Raw genomic sequence first — 20,939 nt, 5'->3', positions numbered from 1 at the left:
CGTCGTCCCTGGTAGCAGCCCCCCTGCGAGTCTCCATCAGCATGAGGAACCCAACACCCCTTCATGCTTGGGCTTCATCAGTGCGGCACCCAACAATAAAGCCCAGCTGACCAACACCCCCAGCAACCCAGAGGGAGCCTGGGCCCAAGCGCAAAACAGAGAGGAAGCCACAACCCTTGGTGGGCGCCAGGTTTGAAGAGTGTGGCCAGTTGCGCTAGCTGACCACCATCCTCCTACCCTTCTTCCTTTATAACAAAGACCACCCCCCAGGACACCTCTCCAAAATAGTGCCGGGTGTTCACTTTCCCAGACCGCTTCCTGGGCAAAGGCAGGGGCCCACCGCTTCCCCCTGAGATCTGAAGAGACAACTTCCGGGTCTTCTTTCCTGATAAAAAAGAGATACGCAGGAGAAGCGGCTCCCTGCCCATGTTCATGAACAACTGGGTGAGCTGGTGATGCCTGGAACTGCTGCAGCCACCTTGTGACCACGAGCAAACTAGAGGGAGGATGACAGCCAGTGAGCCGGGCACAACAGAGCGGAAGACAGGACACACTTGGGTGACACCATCTGTGCTGCTGGATTTCCAGCCGCCAACCGCCCGCCCTTAAGTTTCTTGCCAGGTGAGATGGTAAAACCGTGTTGTAGGGGCCACGTTCGGTGGGTATCCTAGTACTTGCGAATGAAAGCACCTGAGCCAATATAAGAATCCTAGGCTCTCTCCGTATACTGATAGTTCAGGGTGTGGGAACGCTCAGCGGGCGGACAGATTTCCAGGGAAACCATGGGCCACGCGAGGTTGCAGACGAAAAGCCCTTTCGAGGGAGGGAAAGCAGGATAATCAGAATGTTGAGCTTGGAGTAGTCAATATTCCTAACAGGAGGCTCGTGACCTCTCACTGCCTTCCCTTTGAAAGAGCTCTTGGAAGCAGGGAGGACACGGTCCTAGCCAAGGTTGGCGGGAGTCACCGAGGCAGGGAGCACTCGGCGCAGGACTCCCCTGGAGGAGGCAAGCTCCACCCAACCTCCCTGAGCCTCAGGAGCCCAGCCACCCGCCCATACCCCGGTGCGATCACAGAGTACCCCCCAGGGGCCTAACACTGTGGAGTTTAAATACTAGAGGGAAGAGGAAAGAGAACAGGATATGACGATGGCAGAGATCTGCAAGGGGCTCGCCTGCCAAGCTGAGGCCTTGGAGTCTCATCCTGGCTGAAGTGGGAGCCACTGTGGTTTTAAGGCGGGGGCTGGGGTGACATGTCCAGTGGCTCATTTTGGCCCAACTGCTTGAGAGAAAAGGCTGTTACCACAGTGGAAACAGCTCCTTCTGCCTTTTTGGGGTCCTGATGCATGGTGACTAGCAATGACCTCCCTCCGCAGCCCCATGAAACCCAAGGCCAGGGTCTGAGCTGGAGAGGACAAGTGTGTGCCGGCAACACCAAGTTCACTGACCTCCCACTCTGACTCCATGCACCAATACCCACGTGTGGTATCTGCAAAATGACTGCATTTAAGCACAAAGACACACTTACTCAGTTGCTCCAGCCGCCCTCTGCTTGCTCATAAAAAGGTACATTTCCCCCTCGCCTCTTAGATCATTTCTATGGTCCTCATTTCATTCTTCAGTCTTCAGTGCAAACAATAACAATAATAATAATAAATTCCTAAAGTACGGTTCTCAAACCCCGTGCATATGTGAGTTCAGATAATTTTCTGAGACTGCTCACCTAACTGGGCCATAGGTATATAGAGAGCGCAAAGAATAAAAGCCCCCTCCGGCGGCGCAGCCCCATCATGGAGCCCTTCGGAAGCCAAACAGCTGAGCAGTGCTGACGAGCGAGAGGAACACACGGCCCATTAAAGGCAGAGGCATCACCCCATTTATGCGCACATTACTCTGCTGTCAGCTCTTGCAGCCACCCCAGCCCCACCACAGCCACGGCCACACCCGGGGACATGGGCGCTCACCTGCTCTGCGTGTCCGGGTGGTGGCCCACACAGGTGAGGGTGGCCGTTGTCTGCTCGCTGCTGCTGTCGATGTCCTCCTGGACTGCCCACTGCTGCTCGCTGCTGACGCGCACGGCCAGTATTCTCACACCAGCTGCGGCCTTAATTCTGTGGGGTAGGAAAAAGACGTACAGTTCAAGACAAGTGGTAAAAAAGATGGAACCTCTCCTCTGGGAGACGCAGGGGAGAGAGGCGGTAAATGGCTTTCCTTTGCAAACTAAGTGTCCTGTTATTTTTACAAGCGCCCCGAAGTAGGAGCCCCGGCGTTTTGCCAAGCGCGTTAGTCTTCTGTTGCATCAACGCGCTGGGAACCAGATCACTGTCTGCTTCGGGGGCCGCGAGTGATGGAAATGAAGCATGTGTGTCTGGGCGGGCGTGGATGGAATCCGCTTGCCCTGCTCTTCACCTAGAGATGGAGAGGGGTCCCCATGAGGTGGAGGGAGCACACACGGCCGGGGGGCAGGGGAAGCCCAGGGGACCGAGGAGGAAGGGGCGGCCCTGACCACACAGGGAGAAGGGAACGATGGGGCATGCCGTCGTCGGGAGAAAAATACACACAGCATCCAGGCAGGATAGTGTAGCCAGGGAATGCCTGGTATGGCGTTGGCAGAACACAGTTCCCCAAGGAAGAACCCAAGGACCCAGGGACTCCCGCACTGAGAAAAGGCCAACTCACAGCCTGGTTGTTTTCCATGTGTTCCCTGCTCCTCAAATGACCCTCTGCTGCGACTAACCAGAGCGCATCTCCTGCTCTGTAACAGAGGATTCCGGAGCATCATTCAAGTTCTGGGATAGCAGCCTTGGGACTTGCCTGAGCTGGGGGCATGTCCGGGGAACAATCAGGAGGAAGACAGAGCCATGGAGCACCCTCTGCTCTCCATGCCTTAACCAGGTAGACGTAAGAGCAAGAGGACGTGCTTGGACTTCTGAGCCCAGGAACAAATACAGCACAGGGTTGGCAGGTGCTTGGCTGGGAGGAGGCATGACGTCCCTCTGCTTCCCAGAGGCCTGTGGGCCCCCAAGCACTGCCCGGTGAGGCCCTGGGCACCCTTTACCACAGGTACATCAAAAGGAACGTGATAGTAATGCCTGGGGGGCTCATTCGGTGAAGCATCTGCCTTCAGCTCAGGTCATGATCTTGGGGTCCTGGGATGGAGTCCCAACCCCATGTGGGGCTCCCTGCTTGGCGGGGAGTCTGCTTCTCCCTCTCACTCTGCCCCACTCCCCGCTTGTGCTCTCTCTCTAGATTTTTCTCTTGCTTGCTCACTCTCTCTCAAATAAATATAAAATCTTAAAAAAAAGAAAAGGAACACGATTCAGCCATAAAAAGGAATGAAGCATTGACACCCACTACAATGTAGATGAATCTCGACAACAACAGTCAACATGGAAGAAGCCAGACACAAAAGGCCGTGTATCGTGTGATTCCATTTATGTAAAAAGTCCAGAAGAGGCAAATCCGTAAGGACACAGAGCAGGCTGGTGGTTGCCAGGGGCCGGGGGCACTGGGGGAGAAGGGGCAGTAACCGTTAGACTAACTGCTAGACTAACAGACTTGATTGGGATAGACGGCACCGCGAATGTGCTAAATGCCACTGAACTGGTCCCTGGGAAACAGCCAACTGTATGTTACCTGATTTTGCCTCAATAAAAAAAAAAAAAGAAAAGGGTGTAGAAACAAATGAATAGCCCCTCCCAGGAGAGGTTGAAACTTAAAAAAAATAATAAAAATAAAAAAGCATTTATCAACACACACAAAAAAAATCTCCAAGACCCAAAGAAGGGAGCTTATAAAGGCAGAAATTTCCAGGAACAGGAGGGAGCATTCTGGACTCAAGGGCTGTCCTAACCGCTGGCTTTGCTGCCTACTGTGAGGAGCCCAGGGGGTGGAATCGGGGGCTTTAAATACCTGCAGAGATAGTTAAACAGAGAAGAAAGGCTTCTGCTTCCCTTATTCTCCTCGTGCAGGTCCTCGCATCTGGCGCACCCTGAGAAGTCCCCAGAGCCGCAGACTCCCCTCCCGGCTCTGACGGACTCCCCTCCTGGCCCGCCCACGGATGAAGGCTGCTACCTCCTCCAAGCCTTCTTTCTCACCACTGTGATGTTGCCGGGATTAGTTTATGCGAACCGTGAATAGAGGCGTCCTGTTCTGTCCGCACTTCCAGCCATTCCATGTTGCTGCCAAACGGGCAGTTGGAGAGAATGTTCCAGAACTCGCGTCTCCTCTCTGATGGCACTTGCTATTGTAACAGTTATCACGTTCTGTCACATGTGCACGACTGCCCACGGAGCTCTTTCGTCAGACAGCCCCATGGGCCGCATTATTACTACTGTCCTCAAAGTCCAGATGAACACATGTCCGCCCTCCCGCCCCCAGACCGAGCAGCCAGCTGGAGGTCACGGAGCCGGGCGATGGCAGAGCCAGGATTAGAAACCTGCCCCCATGCACGTGGTATCCCCCGTGAGCCGCGCGCACCACGCACTGCTGGCAAATGACCCAGGGGACCCATGACCTGCACTCCAGCTCCTAACTGAGCCCTAACGGCCCCTCTCGCTCCTTCAGTCCTGGAGCACAACATGTCCACTGAAGATTCTCCTTGGGGGTTTTCGTTTATTTTCTTTGATTCTGATCCAAAAACAAGACACAGGTCCCTCGTCGTCAGGGACTCAGCATCTCTGAACAGATTCATGCGACTGGATGCCACGGCCTCCCCACTGCCCTCCTTTGTGGTCTTTTTTGTTTTTCGAGACAGAGGCCATTGTAATGGGCAAACTCTCCCTGGGAGTGTTGAGAAGCAGGCCTCCAACCAGGGGCGACCACAAGTACCAACAGCAGGGACAGAGTCTGAGCAGCTCTGGAGGCCAGCCACTGTGCTCACCATTGTCACTGTCCTTGCTGGTCCTAAAGAGATCACGGGGGAGGCCGGGAGGCAGACTTGGGACGGTGACCTGTAACTAACAGAGGTCACCCAGCAGGGTCACACCAGTGCCTAGGGCTGTGCATGAGAACAGAGGCAGAGAGCAGACCAAGGTGGCCTCCCAAGGTTTCCTTCAGATGGGATTATTGGCCCTGGGGCACCACAGATGCTTTTCTACATGCTGCAATGCTCTCGAGAGGACGTCTGACTTCTTCACCTTTTCCTGCTTACCTGGAGTCCAGATGAGAGCCCATCGCAGTAGCCACCCATCTGCTTCCCTCCCTAGGGCAGCCAGCCTCGGGTAGCCCTCCAGGTTTGGCCATCAGCAGGGGCATCTCTATGTTCTCCCCTGCAGGGTCACTGGCTCTCAATTTCTACTCTACCATCCACACCCGAGCACTGTGCTTGGCATTAGGGCTCCAGACACAATTACTTTTCTCCTCTATCCCCATCCTCCTCCCAAGCCACCTAGAAGGACTGGGACCTCCTGCCTGACCCAGAGCATGCCATGAACGTTTCTGCCCTAACGCCTTCCCGCACTGCTGGTCTCCTTTGGTTCTGGTAGCTCCCCCGAGCTGCAGCAAAGTCAGACCTGAGAGGCTCACCAGGCTGCACCAGTGATCTGGAGCACAAGAGAGCCAGAAACTTCAGGGTGGTTAATTTCGAGGCCAAGAGGAAGTCTCAAGAAAACAGATACCTACTCGCCCCCTTCCAGGCTTCCTAGGGCCCATCCCTCCCCCAGAAAGTAGACTTTCAAGCTGCTAAATACCTTCCAAAACTTCCATAAAGACAGTCAGCTTTCATGCCCACTAAGGACAGGAACCGTGAGCTCAACAGTCACACACTAACTGTCTCCGTTAGGGCTGGACAGATGCACAGCATCGCGGGGTTTGTCTTAGCTTTTATTCTCAGTTATTATTATCGGTAGCAATGCACTCTCGCAAGCCTCCTTGTACAGCACAAAAAACAGACACTTGCCCATCAGAAGGGCTGCAACAGAAAGAGAACATAGCAAGTGTTGACCTATGTTGACTCGTGCGCATTGCTGGAATGTGTGAACGTGGTTCCATTTCTTTGGAATACTATCTGGCAATGTCTCCTAAGCTGAACTTCTGTAGATCTATAGCCCAGCACTTCCACTACCAGGCATATGCCCAAGAGACATGCATGCATGTGTTCCCCAGAAGAGCACAAGAGAGTTCATGGCAGCACCATCCTATGAAGCCCCTAATGGAAACAGCCTAAACTGCTCACTGAGAACAGAACAGATACCAGTGAATACGTGCAGCAAAAACAAGAATGAGCAGTCTACCACCACCCAAAGCAACATCATGAATGTACAGTGATGCTCTTGGGCAAGAAAGGGCACACTGCAAAATCCCATTTACAGAAAGTCAGGCAAACAGACTCTGAGGTTGAAGTCAGCATTGTGGTTACACTTTGGGGAAGTAACTGGACGGGGCCCCCAGGGGGGCTTCTGGGGCCCCAGCCATGTTCTGTTTCTCCTTCTGGATGTGACTGCACGGTGGGTTTCGAGAATTCATCAGGCTGTGCTCACTCGTGTGTACTTTTCTGGACATCTGTTCTAGTTCCGTATAGAGTTCACAACAAAGCTCCTGTCTGTAACAGGGACGCCAAGTTGCAGCCAGGGCAACACCTACCACTGGATGTGACCTCCCCGCTGCTCAAGCTCAGTGGGAGGCCTCAGGATGAGTGAGACCACCACCACCCTGGACACACAGAAGGGCTTCTCCCCGCAGCTGCCACCACCCCTTGAGGTCCCCACCTTTGTTCTGAGGAGCAGAGAGTAATCTGAAACTTTGACCTTGTCTATGATGGGGAAGGGTCTTAAAATCCAGATGAGCACCCCTGCTGGTTGGACCAGGGACCAATGACATTCCAGCTGCTGTGGGTAAGCAATGAGAAAGACATTTAGACTCCAGGCCAGTCTCTACCCAGCAGGGACTAGAGACAGGGCAAAGGCCCACAGCTTCTCCATCTCATTCCCCTATATCTTTTCAGCCCACCATATCTACCACCTAGCAGGGCACAAGAAAACTTGCTTGATGAGTGCAACCGACTCTTTCTGTCTTATACTTAGGCCATCCACTTTAGAATTAAATACTCAACTCTAGGCAGGAATTTTGGCCGTTTGGTTGCTTACACAGTGGATGTGCAGTAAAGGATTAATCCTCTGCACTGACAGACTCTCCTCTTGTGGTCAGTGTGGCTGCACCAGCTCCACATCTCACATCCTCATCCACAAAAAGCATGCTTCTCTCCCTCAGAACAAAATCCTGGAGCTAGGTTTTCACTGGCTGAATTAGATTGAGGATTTCACCTTAGACAAAGAACTAGGTGGCCTAACAATGCTCACTGGTTTAGCCAGTCAACTACCACCCCTGCAGTAAGAATAAAGTTAAGCCCATCTGAATCACATTGCAGTAACCACAAGAAGTGGTCCCTAAAAAGAAATTCAAGTCAAGAGAAGAAATGAATGCTGGGTATCAAAAACACAAGCCTAAAGGCAAATTACTGAGGTTCTACCCCTCTCCTAAAACTGTTCCTGAATTCCAGTTCTTAGCCCAAATCCTTCCCCATTTTAGATTATATTCGTTAGAATAATTTAAGCCCAGGAAAACCCATGTCTTGAATATTCATTAAGTGTGTTTTAGAGAAATGTTTTTAGGCTTGATGATATTCTTAACACTTGTTATGTATAACAACAACAATATCTAAAACTATATGAAAACTATTAATGGTCTAAGTGCTATAATGAGCTTCGGGGATCTGGGGGCCAAGTAAAAGGTATGACCACAAGGTGGCAGGAGTACACAGCAAGATTTATGGGGCAACACTTGGACAGGCTTGCATGCTATGGAGTCCCTCACAGTATAAGATCTTCCAAAGGATATGGCACCACCACCACCCGAAGGGGAGGAGGGCAAGGGAGCTCCAGGAAACAGGAGGATCAGAGGGGGGTTATGTGTCTACCTGACGTCACTGAGCAACACATGGGCAAGTCTGCGGATCGGAGCCGACTTATAACCAGGGTCTTATAACCAGTTTACGGCTAACAGACGTTGGGTACGCAGGGTTTTTGCAGGGTATGCAAAGCAGGCAGGCTCCAAATGGCTAAAAATATGCTTATCTGGGATATATTTATAACAATCAGATGTGTAAAGATTTGAGTTTGGCGCTGGCAGGATTTTGAGCTAACAAGTCCCAGTCTGCTGTGAAGAAATAAACAATACAGGGGCCAATACACAGGGACCATCTTTGGCTCATTTATATAACAACTACTTTCTGATATTCACAAAAAAAAAAACTTACATTTATATTTCCATAGGGTCTTCATTATACAAATATTTATCTGAATTCTTGTAGTTATGGGATTCCATTGAGAAGAATACATTGGAAGAATGAGAAACTACTTGTTGATGAACTGACTCCTCAGATGATCGGTCCCCACTCACATATGCCCTTGGGGGACAGCACACCTGTGCCCACCCACTACTCCCTCATTCCTGCCTTTCGGGTTGGTCCGGTGCTGCTGGTTGTCAGTTACAAACACAGTGCAAATGCAGTACAAATCTACTGCAAAGTGAAATTGCAAATCTTGTGGACCTGGAGGATTGCCAACTGCCAGCAAAGCTACAGAGAAAGAGATTCCAGGAGGGGGTCCACCAACAGCCGCTCAACAGATCTGTATTGACCGTTAACAAGTGAACGGGAAAAAAATCAACAAGAAGGACCCTTTCTTCAAAAGAGAACAGTTCGAATAGCAAAGCATCATGAAGCTCTTGAGGAAATTGGGGAAGCCCTCGAATAGGTCTGCTAAATTGATCCTCTCTGTGATCCTACCGACAATGTCAGGTGTGAAATGAAAAACGCGATATTGCACAGTCATAGAAAATTGGAGGAAAATAACAAACTGTCAACAGGCAATGCGTGCTTTGTTCTAAGTGGCACAGAGTGGGAATTGCTGAACCTAAATTTTGTTTTATATGAGATAAAATAAACCTGTCATAATTTTTATTTCATTTCTCAAGGAAGAAAAAAGAATCCCCATCAAGGTTCCTTTTGCTCACTATTGTCTATGACACTTTATGCTCCCGTTTCAGTAGATTCCTTTCAAATATTCTCAAATTAAAGAAAAACTCCTAACACTCTTGTAGCTTGGAATGGCAATGCTCTTTTAAAAAGCATGTTTGATGTGTGTAAAAATATGCGAACATTCTGTATTGGTGGGGAACCTACTCCCTTCTGGTTCCTAGAACAGCGAGTGCCTTCCGACCCCTGCAGGAACTTCTCCCTAATCTTCAGGTTTGAGCAAATGTCACCTTCTCAGTAAGCCTTTCATAGTTATCCGAAACAGAACACTAATACCCAAACTCTTGGCTTCCCGTTCTTATTAGCTATCTCCCCCACTGGAGGAAAGCTCGGGAGAACAGGTGTTTTTATGAGTTTTACTCCCTACTTTATCCATGGTTCTGAGAACCAGGTCTGGCAGATGGGAGGCACTTAATAAATATTGGCAGAATGGAGGGTCTCTATCTAAGGTGTCATCTGTCTCTGGATACCCCACAAATATGACTTTGAAGATTGAAGATGCCCATTAAAGAAAAAAAGCCACCAAGGACAGGGGAGGAGGTACAGGCATTGGAACCCGCTGGACCAGAGGTTTTTGAACTTTCAAGCACAGCAGAATCACCTGCTGTTAGTTACAAATATCTAGACCCAACCTCCAGAGACTGTAATTCACTAGGTCTGGGGCAGGACCCAACAGTGCTGTTTTTTTGAACAAGCTGCCATGAGGACACATGTGGTCCTCAGAACACTGGGTAACACCGTTTGGGACACGTTCCAGAAGATCACATGCCGTCAAGGAGAGGAATGCCAGGGAACATCTGGTGTTCGACACACTCTCTGAGATAAGCCCAGCTCTGGGCACTGGAGAATTTTCAGGGTGTGATTCAAGAAAACTGTAAAGATACTTTTAATTTGGATCCTCCCAGCAAACCACTTTCTGTGTGATCAATCAACCAGAGAGAGATGTATGCATCTCCCACTAGGCACCTGGAGGCTGGCAAAGTCAGGCTCTGCTGAGAGCTCGTTTCAGACCATGATTTAAACTCAGAAAAGACTGCAGGATAGGGAAAAGAGTCTGGGAGGGAGCCCACCACACTGGACCGGCCAAGATGGCCACAAGACAGGTCGGGGGTTCTCTCCTCTCCAAGTGGCTGAAAACCAGGATACTGAGAATAGATCTTTTCGGTCTTCTGAGTATGAAAGAGACCAGGAATCATCCTGAAGGACAAACAGACAACGCGAGCTAGAAAAACACATAGTCCTTCCGAGCAGAGTGTTGGAGGACATCGGAATTTCAGCTCTGAGCATAGGAACACGCTAAGAGGGATTTCGATGCACAAGAGAACTTTCCCCAAGCAATGCCTGCTGACTCCTTGGGGCTATCTCCCCTCTCTCATCTCCCTGTTCAATTCTAGCTTTTATCTAGGAAAGTCAGAGTCTAAGCAAACTCTTTGTATAGCTTTTGACAAATCAGAAATTTAACGTTTTTACAAGCAAAAGAATGGTTTTAATTATCGCAATGTTCCTATCACAAGAGGTACCTTGATCTTGTCATTTTGTTTGTTTGTTTGCCCACCCCTTGGGAGATAGCTAGATATCAGCAAAGCCCATTTGCAAAGCAGTGGGGTCCCCCACAGCAAGAAAGAATGATAAATAAGCATGAAGCTTGCAGCGATTTCTACTACAATTCTAGAAATTTATTTTCCACTCTGGCCAAGGCAGCTCTGAGTGTGGAAATGCCAGTGGGCTCACCCCTGCAGGAAGTTCCACTCAGCCTGAGAAGCCGGTTCTCCTGTGCCTCGTTGAGACTGTAATCATGTTGTTTCCCCAACCAAACGATGGCTTCTACAATACAATCATTTCTTCCCTGACTCGGCTTTACAGACACTTGGCCAATCTCAAATCACAGTGCCTTCCACAGGTAATCCAACAGAACAGGATTGCCCCCAAAGTTCCTGCTGGATCTCCCCTGCTCTGTGCTGGCTGTATGAGTCTCCAAATGACCACAAACTGGGGAAGGGGGGCTTAAATCAACAGCCTCGGTTCTGGAGGCCGGAAGTCTACAAGCAGGGTGCTGGCTGGGTGGGCTCCTTCTCAGGGAGTCCGGTCCATGCCTCTTCCCCAGCATCTGGTGGTTGCCAGCAACCCTCGGCTCCTAGATGCCTCTCTCCACTCTCGGCGTCTGTCTTCACACGGCCTCCCCTCCGTATATCTGTGTCTCTCCTCTCCTTACAAGGACCCGGTCACTGGACTGAGGGCCCGCACTAATCCCAACTAATTGCATCAGCCATGATCCTATTTCCAAATAAGGTCCCATCCTAAGGTTTCAGGTGAGCAGGAATCTGGGGGACCTGACACATTCTCTACAGGCACAAAGGCCAAAATAAAGAAGGTGAGGTGAGGGGACAGCAAAGGTTTCACTTCTCGGAAGCACCAGGTGCCTGAGGGGAGAGCCCAGAGCGCGCCTGGGGACCAGCGCATCTCAGTGCTGGTCCGTACTGGGCGAGGTGGATAAACTCCAGGGTGGCCACTCTGATCTCCCAACTCCCAGTGATCACAACTTTGTCTAATCCCTTCCCTGTGAGTGCGTGTAGGAACTGTGACTTGCTTCTAACCAACAGACGACGGGAAAGCAATAAAATGCCACGCACACACCGTGAGCACACTTGGCAGGGGCAGGGAGATGGAGATTTTCTCGGGGCCGTATAAATGGCTTCTCATGGTTCAATTAGCGAGGTGATACTGTTTAATGGGAAGCGAGGATTAGTAAATGCAGAGTAATTAAGAACCAGAAATGTTTCTGAAATGAAAAGGATTTGGAAAGTAGATACAGTCTCAGGGGGTTGGGTTCAAAATGCTACTGTGGGGTATTGTGTTTAATTTAAGGTCTATTCACTGAGTACCTGTTACACATCAGGTGTTAACGAGCTGCTCCGTGTGGGACAAATGGACAGTCCTAGGAGACAGACAGACAGAATAGTGAAGTTACCACAGACTGGAAGCTACATTTCTAGCTTGAAAACCAGACCCCAGCTGCGTGACCTTGGGAAAGTCAGAGTTCCTCAGTCTCCCCATCTGGAAAATGGAACTGTTAATAATAGTACCCACCTCACAGCAAGGGTTGAATGGAGACAGTATGTACGAAATGCTTAGAGCAGAGCTTGGCATATAATAAGGACCACACAGCATTCGTCATGCAGGTGGTGGTGACAGGAGTGCCCAGGTATGTCCCCTTCCTAAAGCAGCCTGCCCCCCAAATGCTGACATTCCGAAGATTCATCCCTTGTTGCTAAAATGCTTCAGGGACAGACTGAGAAGTACAGAAAAGCTGTTGGGGGAGCCATCCAACAAGCTCCCGGCCTTGGTCACTTCACCCAAAGAAGACCAGGCAGACTAGTGAGGTGGGCCCAGCATCCAGCCTCCTCTCTTGACATAGCACTTGGACTTCCCACTGGGAGCAGCGCATGCTCAGACCAGGAGTTCCACTTGAGCGGACTCCACACTCAGCTTCAGGAATCGGTATGTGGGTGGCCAATCAAAGTATCATGTCCTCCTGGAGAGTGATTGATCCGAGGAGAAACCACATGACCCAGCCACACCAATCAGAAATATCCCATCCCCTGGCCACAGTAGATGGGCTCACAAATAGACTAGGACCCGGAATTTGTTGGGGAGAGTTGAGACTAGCTCTCTGTTCACTAAGCAGCAAGCGAGGCAAGACTCCACCACCTGCCTGAGAATGAAACCAACAGGTGGGAAAGAGATGGCTTCCCACCACATTGTCTGAGCATCTGAATTCAGCCAGACCTGAGGCTGTCTTGGCACTTTTCAGTTATAAGAGCCAGGAAATTCCCTTTAAGCTTCTTTGAGTTGGGTTTCTTCTATCTGCAAGTGAAAGTGCACTGACAGGGATGCCTGGGTGGCTCAGTCGGTTAAGCGTCTGCCTTCGGCTCAAGTCATGATCCCAGGGTTCTGGGATCAAGTCCCACATTGGGCTACCTGCTCAGCCAGGAGCCTGCTTCTCCCTCTCCCCACTGCTCATGCTATCTCTCTCACTCTCTCTCTCTCAAATAAATAAAATATTTTTAAGAAAATGGGATCAGGGGCGCCTGGGTGGCTCAGTCGGTTAAGCGTCTGCCTTCGGCTCGGGTCATGATCCCAGGGTCCTGGGATCGAGCCCCACATCGGGCTCCCTGCTCCATGGGGGGGGGCCTGCTTCTCCCTCTCCCTCTACTGTTCCTCCTGCTTGTGCTCTCTCGCTCTCTCTGTCAAATAAATAAAATCTTAAAAAAAAAAATAGTGCAGACAAAAAGAGTCAGGCTCTGACATTTCTGCCACTCAGAGGACAAAATAAAATCCCAAAGTTCACAGAAGATACACATACAAAGTTAGCCTGCAATCCAAGGACAAGAGAACAGATGGTGGAAGCATGTTCAGTATTTCAACCATCCTTGTGAGTACCGAGAACAAATATTAAACAAAAGGAATCTATGGAAACAATCCAAGATCCTCTCTCTTTGTCATACCCATCACTGCAGTAATAAATGTTAATAAACAAAGCTAAGGTATAAAAAAACTCAATTCATAACTCAAAAATAACCTGACCTTTTCTGGAATTAAACTCATTTTCTGTCAAATCTGCTGTTTGTACAATGTTTGGTGATATAAATTCTCAAATACCTGATAAAGAATCATTTTGTCTAGTAATTTAAAGCATTTTGTGAGCCACAGTGAGTTTTTTTCATGTCTTCCTCTCTGCCCAGACACGATCGAGGGCTCACCCTGACACCCTGGATATTCTGTCTGTGAACACTTGGCCAGTAACTGGGTGGGTATTCACAGCCACCACAAAATACACACACACACATCCATATTCACAACTTCATCTACCATCTACAGCGTGATGACCCAGAGTTATTTTTGCAATACAGAACTTTCTCCTGAGTCTCAGCTACATGGCTGAGTGAATACTTTGAAATCACCTTTTAGAAGTCTCAAAGGAAAATCAAACTCAACATACTCAGAACTGAACTCAAGATCAGCCCACCCAAAAATCAGAAACAAAACCATCTTGCTTCTCTTGTCATCTTTGGGAAAGGACCACTGTCTTAGTCTGTTTGGGACATGCTATAACAAGATATCATCAACTGGGGTGGGGTGGGTCAGGAGGGTGGGGGGCGCCTTAAACAGCAGAAATGTATTTCTCACAGTTCTGGAGCCTGGAAAGTCCATGGTTCAGGCGCTGGAGGGTTCTGCTCCTGGTGAGGGCTCTCCCCCTGGTTTGCAGCCCGCTGCCTTCCTGCTCACATTATGGAGAGCAGAGAGAAGCAGCAAGCTCTGCCCTGTCTCTCCTTATAAAGGCACGAACACCATCATGAGGGCCCCAGCCTCGTGACTCATGTACCTCCCAAAGGTCCATATCCAAATACCATTACTTTGGGGAACAGGGTGTCTACATACCAGTGAGGCGGGGGGAGTGCCCAGTCCATAGCAACCACCATCCAGCGAAGTGCTCAAGCCAGAAACCTGGAGATCAGCCTTGATACCCCCCTTTCCGTGACTGCCTCCCCATGCCTCTCTCCACACCCCTCTGTCGTTCTCACGTGTGTCGCTGCAGTAAGCATGGACAATGCTTGCTACAAGCCATATGGCCGTGGGGGTGCCGGCTCAAAATCTGGAGCCATCCAAGTTCCAAGCCTAAAGCTCACTGGTTACACCAGTGTTCAGACACATCCGAATTCCCACAAGGCCCTGTGTGGTCTGGACCGCAATTAAGAGATCACGAAGCTGCCTGTTGGAGGAAGGGGCGAAGCTAACGACTCGGTGGCTAACAGCACAGACTCTGGAACCAGGCTGCCTGGATTCCAGTCCAGGCTCTACCGTTTAGCTGCTACATCACCACTCTGAGCCTCAGTCTCCTCATCTGTAAAATGGACTCACCAGAGCTCACAGTAGCCATCTTATAGGTGTCATATGAGGACTGAACTGTGAGCACTTAGTAGGTGGTATCTTAATTATTGCTCTAGGCTCCTGGCTTCATGCTTCCCTACTGGTCCTTCTCACCTCCTCAGAAGCCCGGGGCTTTTTTCCCACCTCGCTGTACTGGTTCTTCTGTTTCTCCTATGGATCTGTTTCCTAGCCTCCTCCTCTTACTCTTACTGCTGGGGGGCAAGCAGTGAACAGCATCCCAAGAGGCTCCCTTGTGCCCCTCTGGCCTCCTGCTGGCTTCCAGGTGGGATCAACCAACAGAAGGCACAGCAGGAGATGAGAGGGTGAGAGAAGAGGCTGCGGTTTTTACAGCCCTGGCTTCTCCCTGCTGGTGAGGGCAGCTGAGCTCCTCGCCCTGTGAACACGGCTCCTGTGCACAAGCCTTGTTGCCTCCAACTAATGCTCTCCTAGGTCCCTGCGAATCCCCCCCGGCCCTCGCCCCCTGGGCCAGGGTGGTAACTGCTTAGCCCTGTCATCGGTCCTGGGTGCTTCACCACCCCTGGCTGGCTCCCTTCGCCCTGCCCCCACCTTGGTCAGAAGCCCCCTTCCTCAGGTTCTCTTCGGGCTGTGCCTGCTCTTTCCCACCCAAACCCTGACTGGTTCAGGCCTTTGCACAGATAAGGCCTGAAGCCTTATCCCTCACACACCACCCCCCCACCTCCAGTTATCTGGATCACTCCCATCCACTTTCGACTCAACTTAATCCACACCTCCTCAGAGAAGCCTTCCCAGGTGCACAGGACCAGGTCAGTTTTTTTGAGCACATCTCACTTGTTTTTATTATATCCCCGTCTTCAAACGATGCTTTGCACACACTTGGTGCTCAAAGCGCACTTGTCGAATTAATCGTACAATCCAACAGTGAAACATGGCAGGTCCCTGCCGTGGACATGACCAGGCTTTATCCAATGCAGGCAGAAACAATGCAAACTGACATCAAAAACGAAGCCACTCGGGTGGCTTCTCAACCTGAGAGAGATGTTTTCGGAAGATGTGGACACCTGCCATGTCTCGGTCCCTGACAAGCAGCTACTTACGAATGCTCCCTGGCCAAACTTTGTATCAGAGCCTGTGCGGCAGACTCGGGCCCTAGAGGCAGGCTGAGTGGCAGGGAAGCCGGCGTGGGTTTCGAGGCCCCAGTGCGGCACTGGGCCCAACCTCGGCGGTCACTCGGTAGTAGCAGCAGAAACAGCATCTCACATCCAGATACTGGCAAATACTTGCCAAGTGCCTTCACACGTATTATCCCATTTGTTCCTCGTGAAAACCTGTGACCTGCTGCAGAGGAATTATTCACACGCCCACGATCGCACAAGTGGGGAGATGCAGAAGAGAGCTGGACCCCCGTGGTCATGGGTCCCAGCCCACGGGTCCTCCCAGGTGGAGGCGAGCCAGCCTTGCCCACGCGGGCTTTGCCTCCTCTTGCCTGGGGAAGATCCTGACTGTCAGGGGAAGTGCCCAAGCCTCTCCTCTCCAGTGTCTCTTTCATCCAGCTTGGAAAGTGCCTTAAAAGACAATGTAACAGAGAAGCGAAGAACATTATCTCCAGACCCCCCAATGCCTGGGTTCAAAGCCAAGTGCCACCATTTTCTACCTGTATAACCTAACACCAATTATTTTAGCCTCTTTGGACCTCAGCCTCCTTATCTGTAAAGTGGGGACAATAGTGTCCAAGTGGATGGTAGCCTTGAGTATTAAATAAATGAAGGTATTTACTTCACACAGCACAATGCCTAGCATATATAGCAAATGGGTGTCACTGCTGTCCTTCTAACCATGGCCAGCCCAAGTGTCCCCAGGGACCAGGCAGGTAACATAAAGGTGAACAGCTAAGCAGATAGAGACTACAGTAAACTGGTCCCTAATACTCACACGCCTCAGTTTCTTTTTTTTTTTTTAAAGATTTTATTTATTTATTTGACAGAGAAAGACACAGCAAGAGAGGGAACACAAACGGGGAGTGGGAGCGGGAGAAGCAGACTTCCTGCCGAGGAGGGAGCCCGATGCGGGACTCGATCCCAGGACTCCAGGATCATGACCTGAGCCGAAGGCAGTCGCTTAACCAACTGAGCCACCCAGGCGCCCTCACATGCCTCAGTTTCACGGGATGCCCCATGAGCAACCTGTGTCCTCCACCCATAGAAGCAGCCCTCCGGTGACAAGACCCTCCACCCATGTAGCTCGAACAGTATGCAATGTGACTTCAGAGTGACTTAGCTGCAACAGCTCTGCGACCCCAAGGCTACCCAGGGGGAGGCATTCTTGGATGAGTTTCTACTTTCTCCCCATCCTGACAATTTTGCTCCATTTCCTCACTCCAAGAAAATAGTCTTCCAAGACTACACTTGACACAGTAAACGTGTCAAACACATACATACATGCATGTGCGCAAACACACACAGTACTCTAGTACACTTCCGTGCTGTGAAAAACAAAAATAAAGGCTCACGAGTGCAGGTCCTGTGATTGGAAAGAAGGAGGGGTAAGGCATCAGTTACCTACTGAGGTAACTGTGAGGGACACACACAAAAGACCAAGGAGACCAGACTCCAGGTGACACCGCCTTGCTTCACCTTCCTGCAACGGAAAATTCTGTCCTCTCCACACCGACCAGAGACTCTCTGTTCCTTACTGAGTAAATAACCAGAGCACCCATCTGGGTTCCTGTGTTCAGGATCCAATAGTTCTCGCTGTGTTTGTGATGTAAGTTCCAATGTTATACACAGAGACTTGGAAAAGGAGAAGCAGAAATATTCCTTAATCCTTCTTTCTGAAGAGAGACTTCCTATGTAATGGGGCGTAAATGCAACCTGGGGGGAAGAAAAGGTAAGTGGCATACAGAGAGTAGATTTCTGTCCGGGACATCCGAAGCCACAGATACTCAGAGCTGTCTTTCTGAGGCAAAGTCTCCCCCACACCTCAGACTCCTGAACTGTGTGGCATCACTTCAGAAACTGTCTTCAGAGACATATAAATATATACTTCCAGAGGAACAGAAGTCCCAGAAGCCCCAGGTCTTGGAGAGCTGGAGGTTTCCTTCAAACGTGGCTAGGAGCTCCCGTGTGACACTGGCCAGGTCGCGACACTGGGGGGTGGGTGTGAGGTGCCTCCCTGGGCCACATCATTTGGTGACCTGTTCTTATCTTTGCAGACCCAGAAACACAACCGGATATTATTGGATCCCAGAAAAACCACCTCCTTTCTGTTTCCCCAAAAGCTGAGTTATTCCCACCTCAGCATCCTCGCACTGACTGTCCCTCTCCCGCTCTCCTATAGCGCTTTTGCTGTGCCTGTCCAACTTTATTCAGCCTGCTCACTCACTGGATATTCCCCTAGTCTCAGCCCATTCCCCTTGTCTTACTTCCACGGGCATTTTAAATTGCAACAAGCAAATCATTAAGCAGAAAACAAAAATGCAACAAGCCTCTACATAAAGAACGAAAATGCAAAAGCAAGCAGAATCTAGTAATTCGCTCCTCTGTGATGGACATTTATTTCATTAGCTGGCAGTGCTACAAAACTCACTTTCAATTCACCAATGGCCCCGGTGCTGACCCACGTCCAGACTACACTTGGCCAGACATTGTTTCTCTTCGCCAGCCCACTGACCTCACTGCCTACTAACCATGGCTCCATCTAGACTTTGCTCCATTCAAAATCAACAAGTACGCCAGTACGTACCTGTTTGGTTCAGAGAATATGGGCACCATAAACACCAAAACACTAAGAATTTCTCTGTGCCTCCCCTACTAGAATATAGCTTCAGGAGATCAGAGAACCATACCCTTCCCCACTAAAGAGTCAGTGCAAAAACCAGTGCCTGGCAAATGAAAGACACTCAAAGATTTGCTAAATTAATAAATTAATGAATCTCCCACAAGAAAAATTTATCTAACACTGATCTGCCTCTCATGGGTTAAATTAAAAATATGGTACTCCTTGGAGTCTCATTTAAATCAATTGGTCGTATTTCTTTCAGTTGCCAAAACTACTATAAAGTATAGGGAAGTCACAAATATAAAGCCATTTTCCCCTGGGAAACCGTAGCCTGAAAGTCACATTAGGTCTGTGCCCAACACAAAGCTCATCAGCATCTGTTGTCATGTGACCTAGAACATTCTGCTTCCCTGTCCCTGAAAAGGCTTCCTCTGGACGGAAGCCCAAGGTGCATCCACCATTTCCAACAATAAAATCCATGGGGGAGCCTCCAGCTGCTGAGCCCCTTTGCAGGACAGGAAAAAAACAGCCAAGAGGGGGCTCAGCAGAGCTGCCCTCCAGAGGCCAGAGCTAGGGCCCAGTCCCCTCCACCCTGGACAGGCAAGTCTCCAGAGGCCACACAGTTGTTATTATCACACCAGATGTTATCAGGAAGAAAAAGAGATAAATAAAACACCAAACTTTCATCTCACCAAATTTTAAAATGCTAGCAACTCATAAAAAAAGAGTGGGGGGGGGAGCCCAGGTGGCTCAGTCGGTTAAGTGTCCGACTCTTGGGTTTCGGCTCAGGTCACGATCTCAGGGTCGTGAGACTGAGCACCACATCAGGCTCCACGTTGGGCATGGAGCCTGCTTGAGATTCTCTCTCTCTCCCTCTGCCCCTCCCCGCTCCTCTAAAAAAAATAATAATAAATAAATAAAAATAAAATGCTGGCAACTCATTCAATTTTTTATATGCTTGAAATTAAATGTTAAAAAAAATTTTTTTAACAAATAGGGAGCAAGCAGTGTTCTCAGACTGTGGCAGACACCCCTATCCCTGAGGGTGCATGAGAAAATTTTAGGGGGCATGACAAGGACATAATATTAAATAACATTAAGTTGGAAAAAGAGAGCCTCTAATCTTTATCAACCCTTCTGGCTAAATCAAGTGGGAACACTGGAGTTGAGCATTACCGTCTTTAACCTTCTCCAACGCTCGCAAATCTCCACCTTTAACAGACAGAACTAATGAGCCTCAAAATCCAGGCATTTTGGAGCCTTCAGCTATGAAGCTGAATGCTCTAACAGTGGCCTCTGTGTGTAACCACTTTAACAGTTGCCTTCTATTTACAGCAATGATACAGGCTTTCCATTTATAGAAGAGAAATAAAGTTTCTGTCATAGGTGATTGAATTTAGTAAAAATATCAGCTGATGTAAAGAAAATATGAATTGAACAGTTGCACTGGTGATGTGTACACATGGACAAATTAATGAAAACCGGTGGTAAAGAGACTGCGCCCACCGCTCAGCCCCTGAGGTCACGGCTTCCAGGGTGAGATGGGTTGAAGTGATAAATTCATTATCGTCGTAGCTACACATTTACTTTAATGTGTAGTAGGAAAAACTAAAGCCAGAAAAACAAGAGATCGATCTTCCACCTTAAGGGAGTGATATAAAATTTTCTTTTAAGATAAATGTATTGCCAAAAAAAAAGTGTGTATCAGTTGCAATGAAACTAGGAAGGGAAAAGTCGTGTACAAACACTGGGACTCAGAAATGCCAGGTCCAGGGCTGACCCAGCCCAGCTCCCAGGGGCAGCCTCCCCCTGCACCAAACCCCAGCAGCTGCACCCCGGGGGTCTTTAAGCCGCGAATCAAAGAAGCAATTTTCCACCACAAGAGGTGTCTCTATCCAGCTCCGTTCAACAAAGCAGTTGGTGCCTCAATCTGAGAATTCCGCTCCAGGTTGGGTTTGTCCAACAGCTCAGATGAAAGGAAAAAACACATCTGGAGGAGGAATCAAGCTGCTGAGAAAGAGCTCGGGAGTTTACCTTCAGTTGTCAAAAAACCCTCTGCTGTAGAACACACGGCCCCCCACCTCCACCTGCCCACATCGCCGTGTCTCCACTGCTGGTGGTTCGCAGAACCACTGAGAATGGGAAGCCACAGACGGAAAGAAATTTCAAGCAAAGAGAAGGCAAGGAAAACAGATTTTTATAAAGCAAAACACCCACAACTTT

The 20,939-nt window shown here is 49.6% G+C and overlaps 1 protein-coding gene across 3 annotated transcripts in view; it reads right to left on the bottom strand.

Annotated features, from left to right (window-relative positions):
- TMEM132B (transmembrane protein 132B) overlaps positions 1-20,939 on the bottom strand; it is a 270,431-nt gene that overhangs the window by 75,276 nt on the left and 174,216 nt on the right. For all 3 annotated transcript variants that reach the window (XM_081802414.1, XM_081802415.1, XM_081802416.1), the window contains exon 3: positions 1,963-2,109. In XM_081802414.1, coding sequence (XP_081658540.1) covers positions 1,963-2,109 — 147 coding nt within the window. The remainder of the gene's footprint in view (positions 1-1,962; positions 2,110-20,939) is intronic.

This window comes from Leptonychotes weddellii, chromosome 13 (assembly GCF_054177405.1).
Source record: "Leptonychotes weddellii isolate Sample4059 chromosome 13, ASM5417740v2, whole genome shotgun sequence".
NCBI classification, from domain to species: domain Eukaryota; kingdom Metazoa; phylum Chordata; class Mammalia; order Carnivora; family Phocidae; genus Leptonychotes; species Leptonychotes weddellii.
The sequence above is the reverse complement of the archived record's forward strand: the minus strand, read 5'-3'. Positions and strand labels throughout refer to the sequence as shown.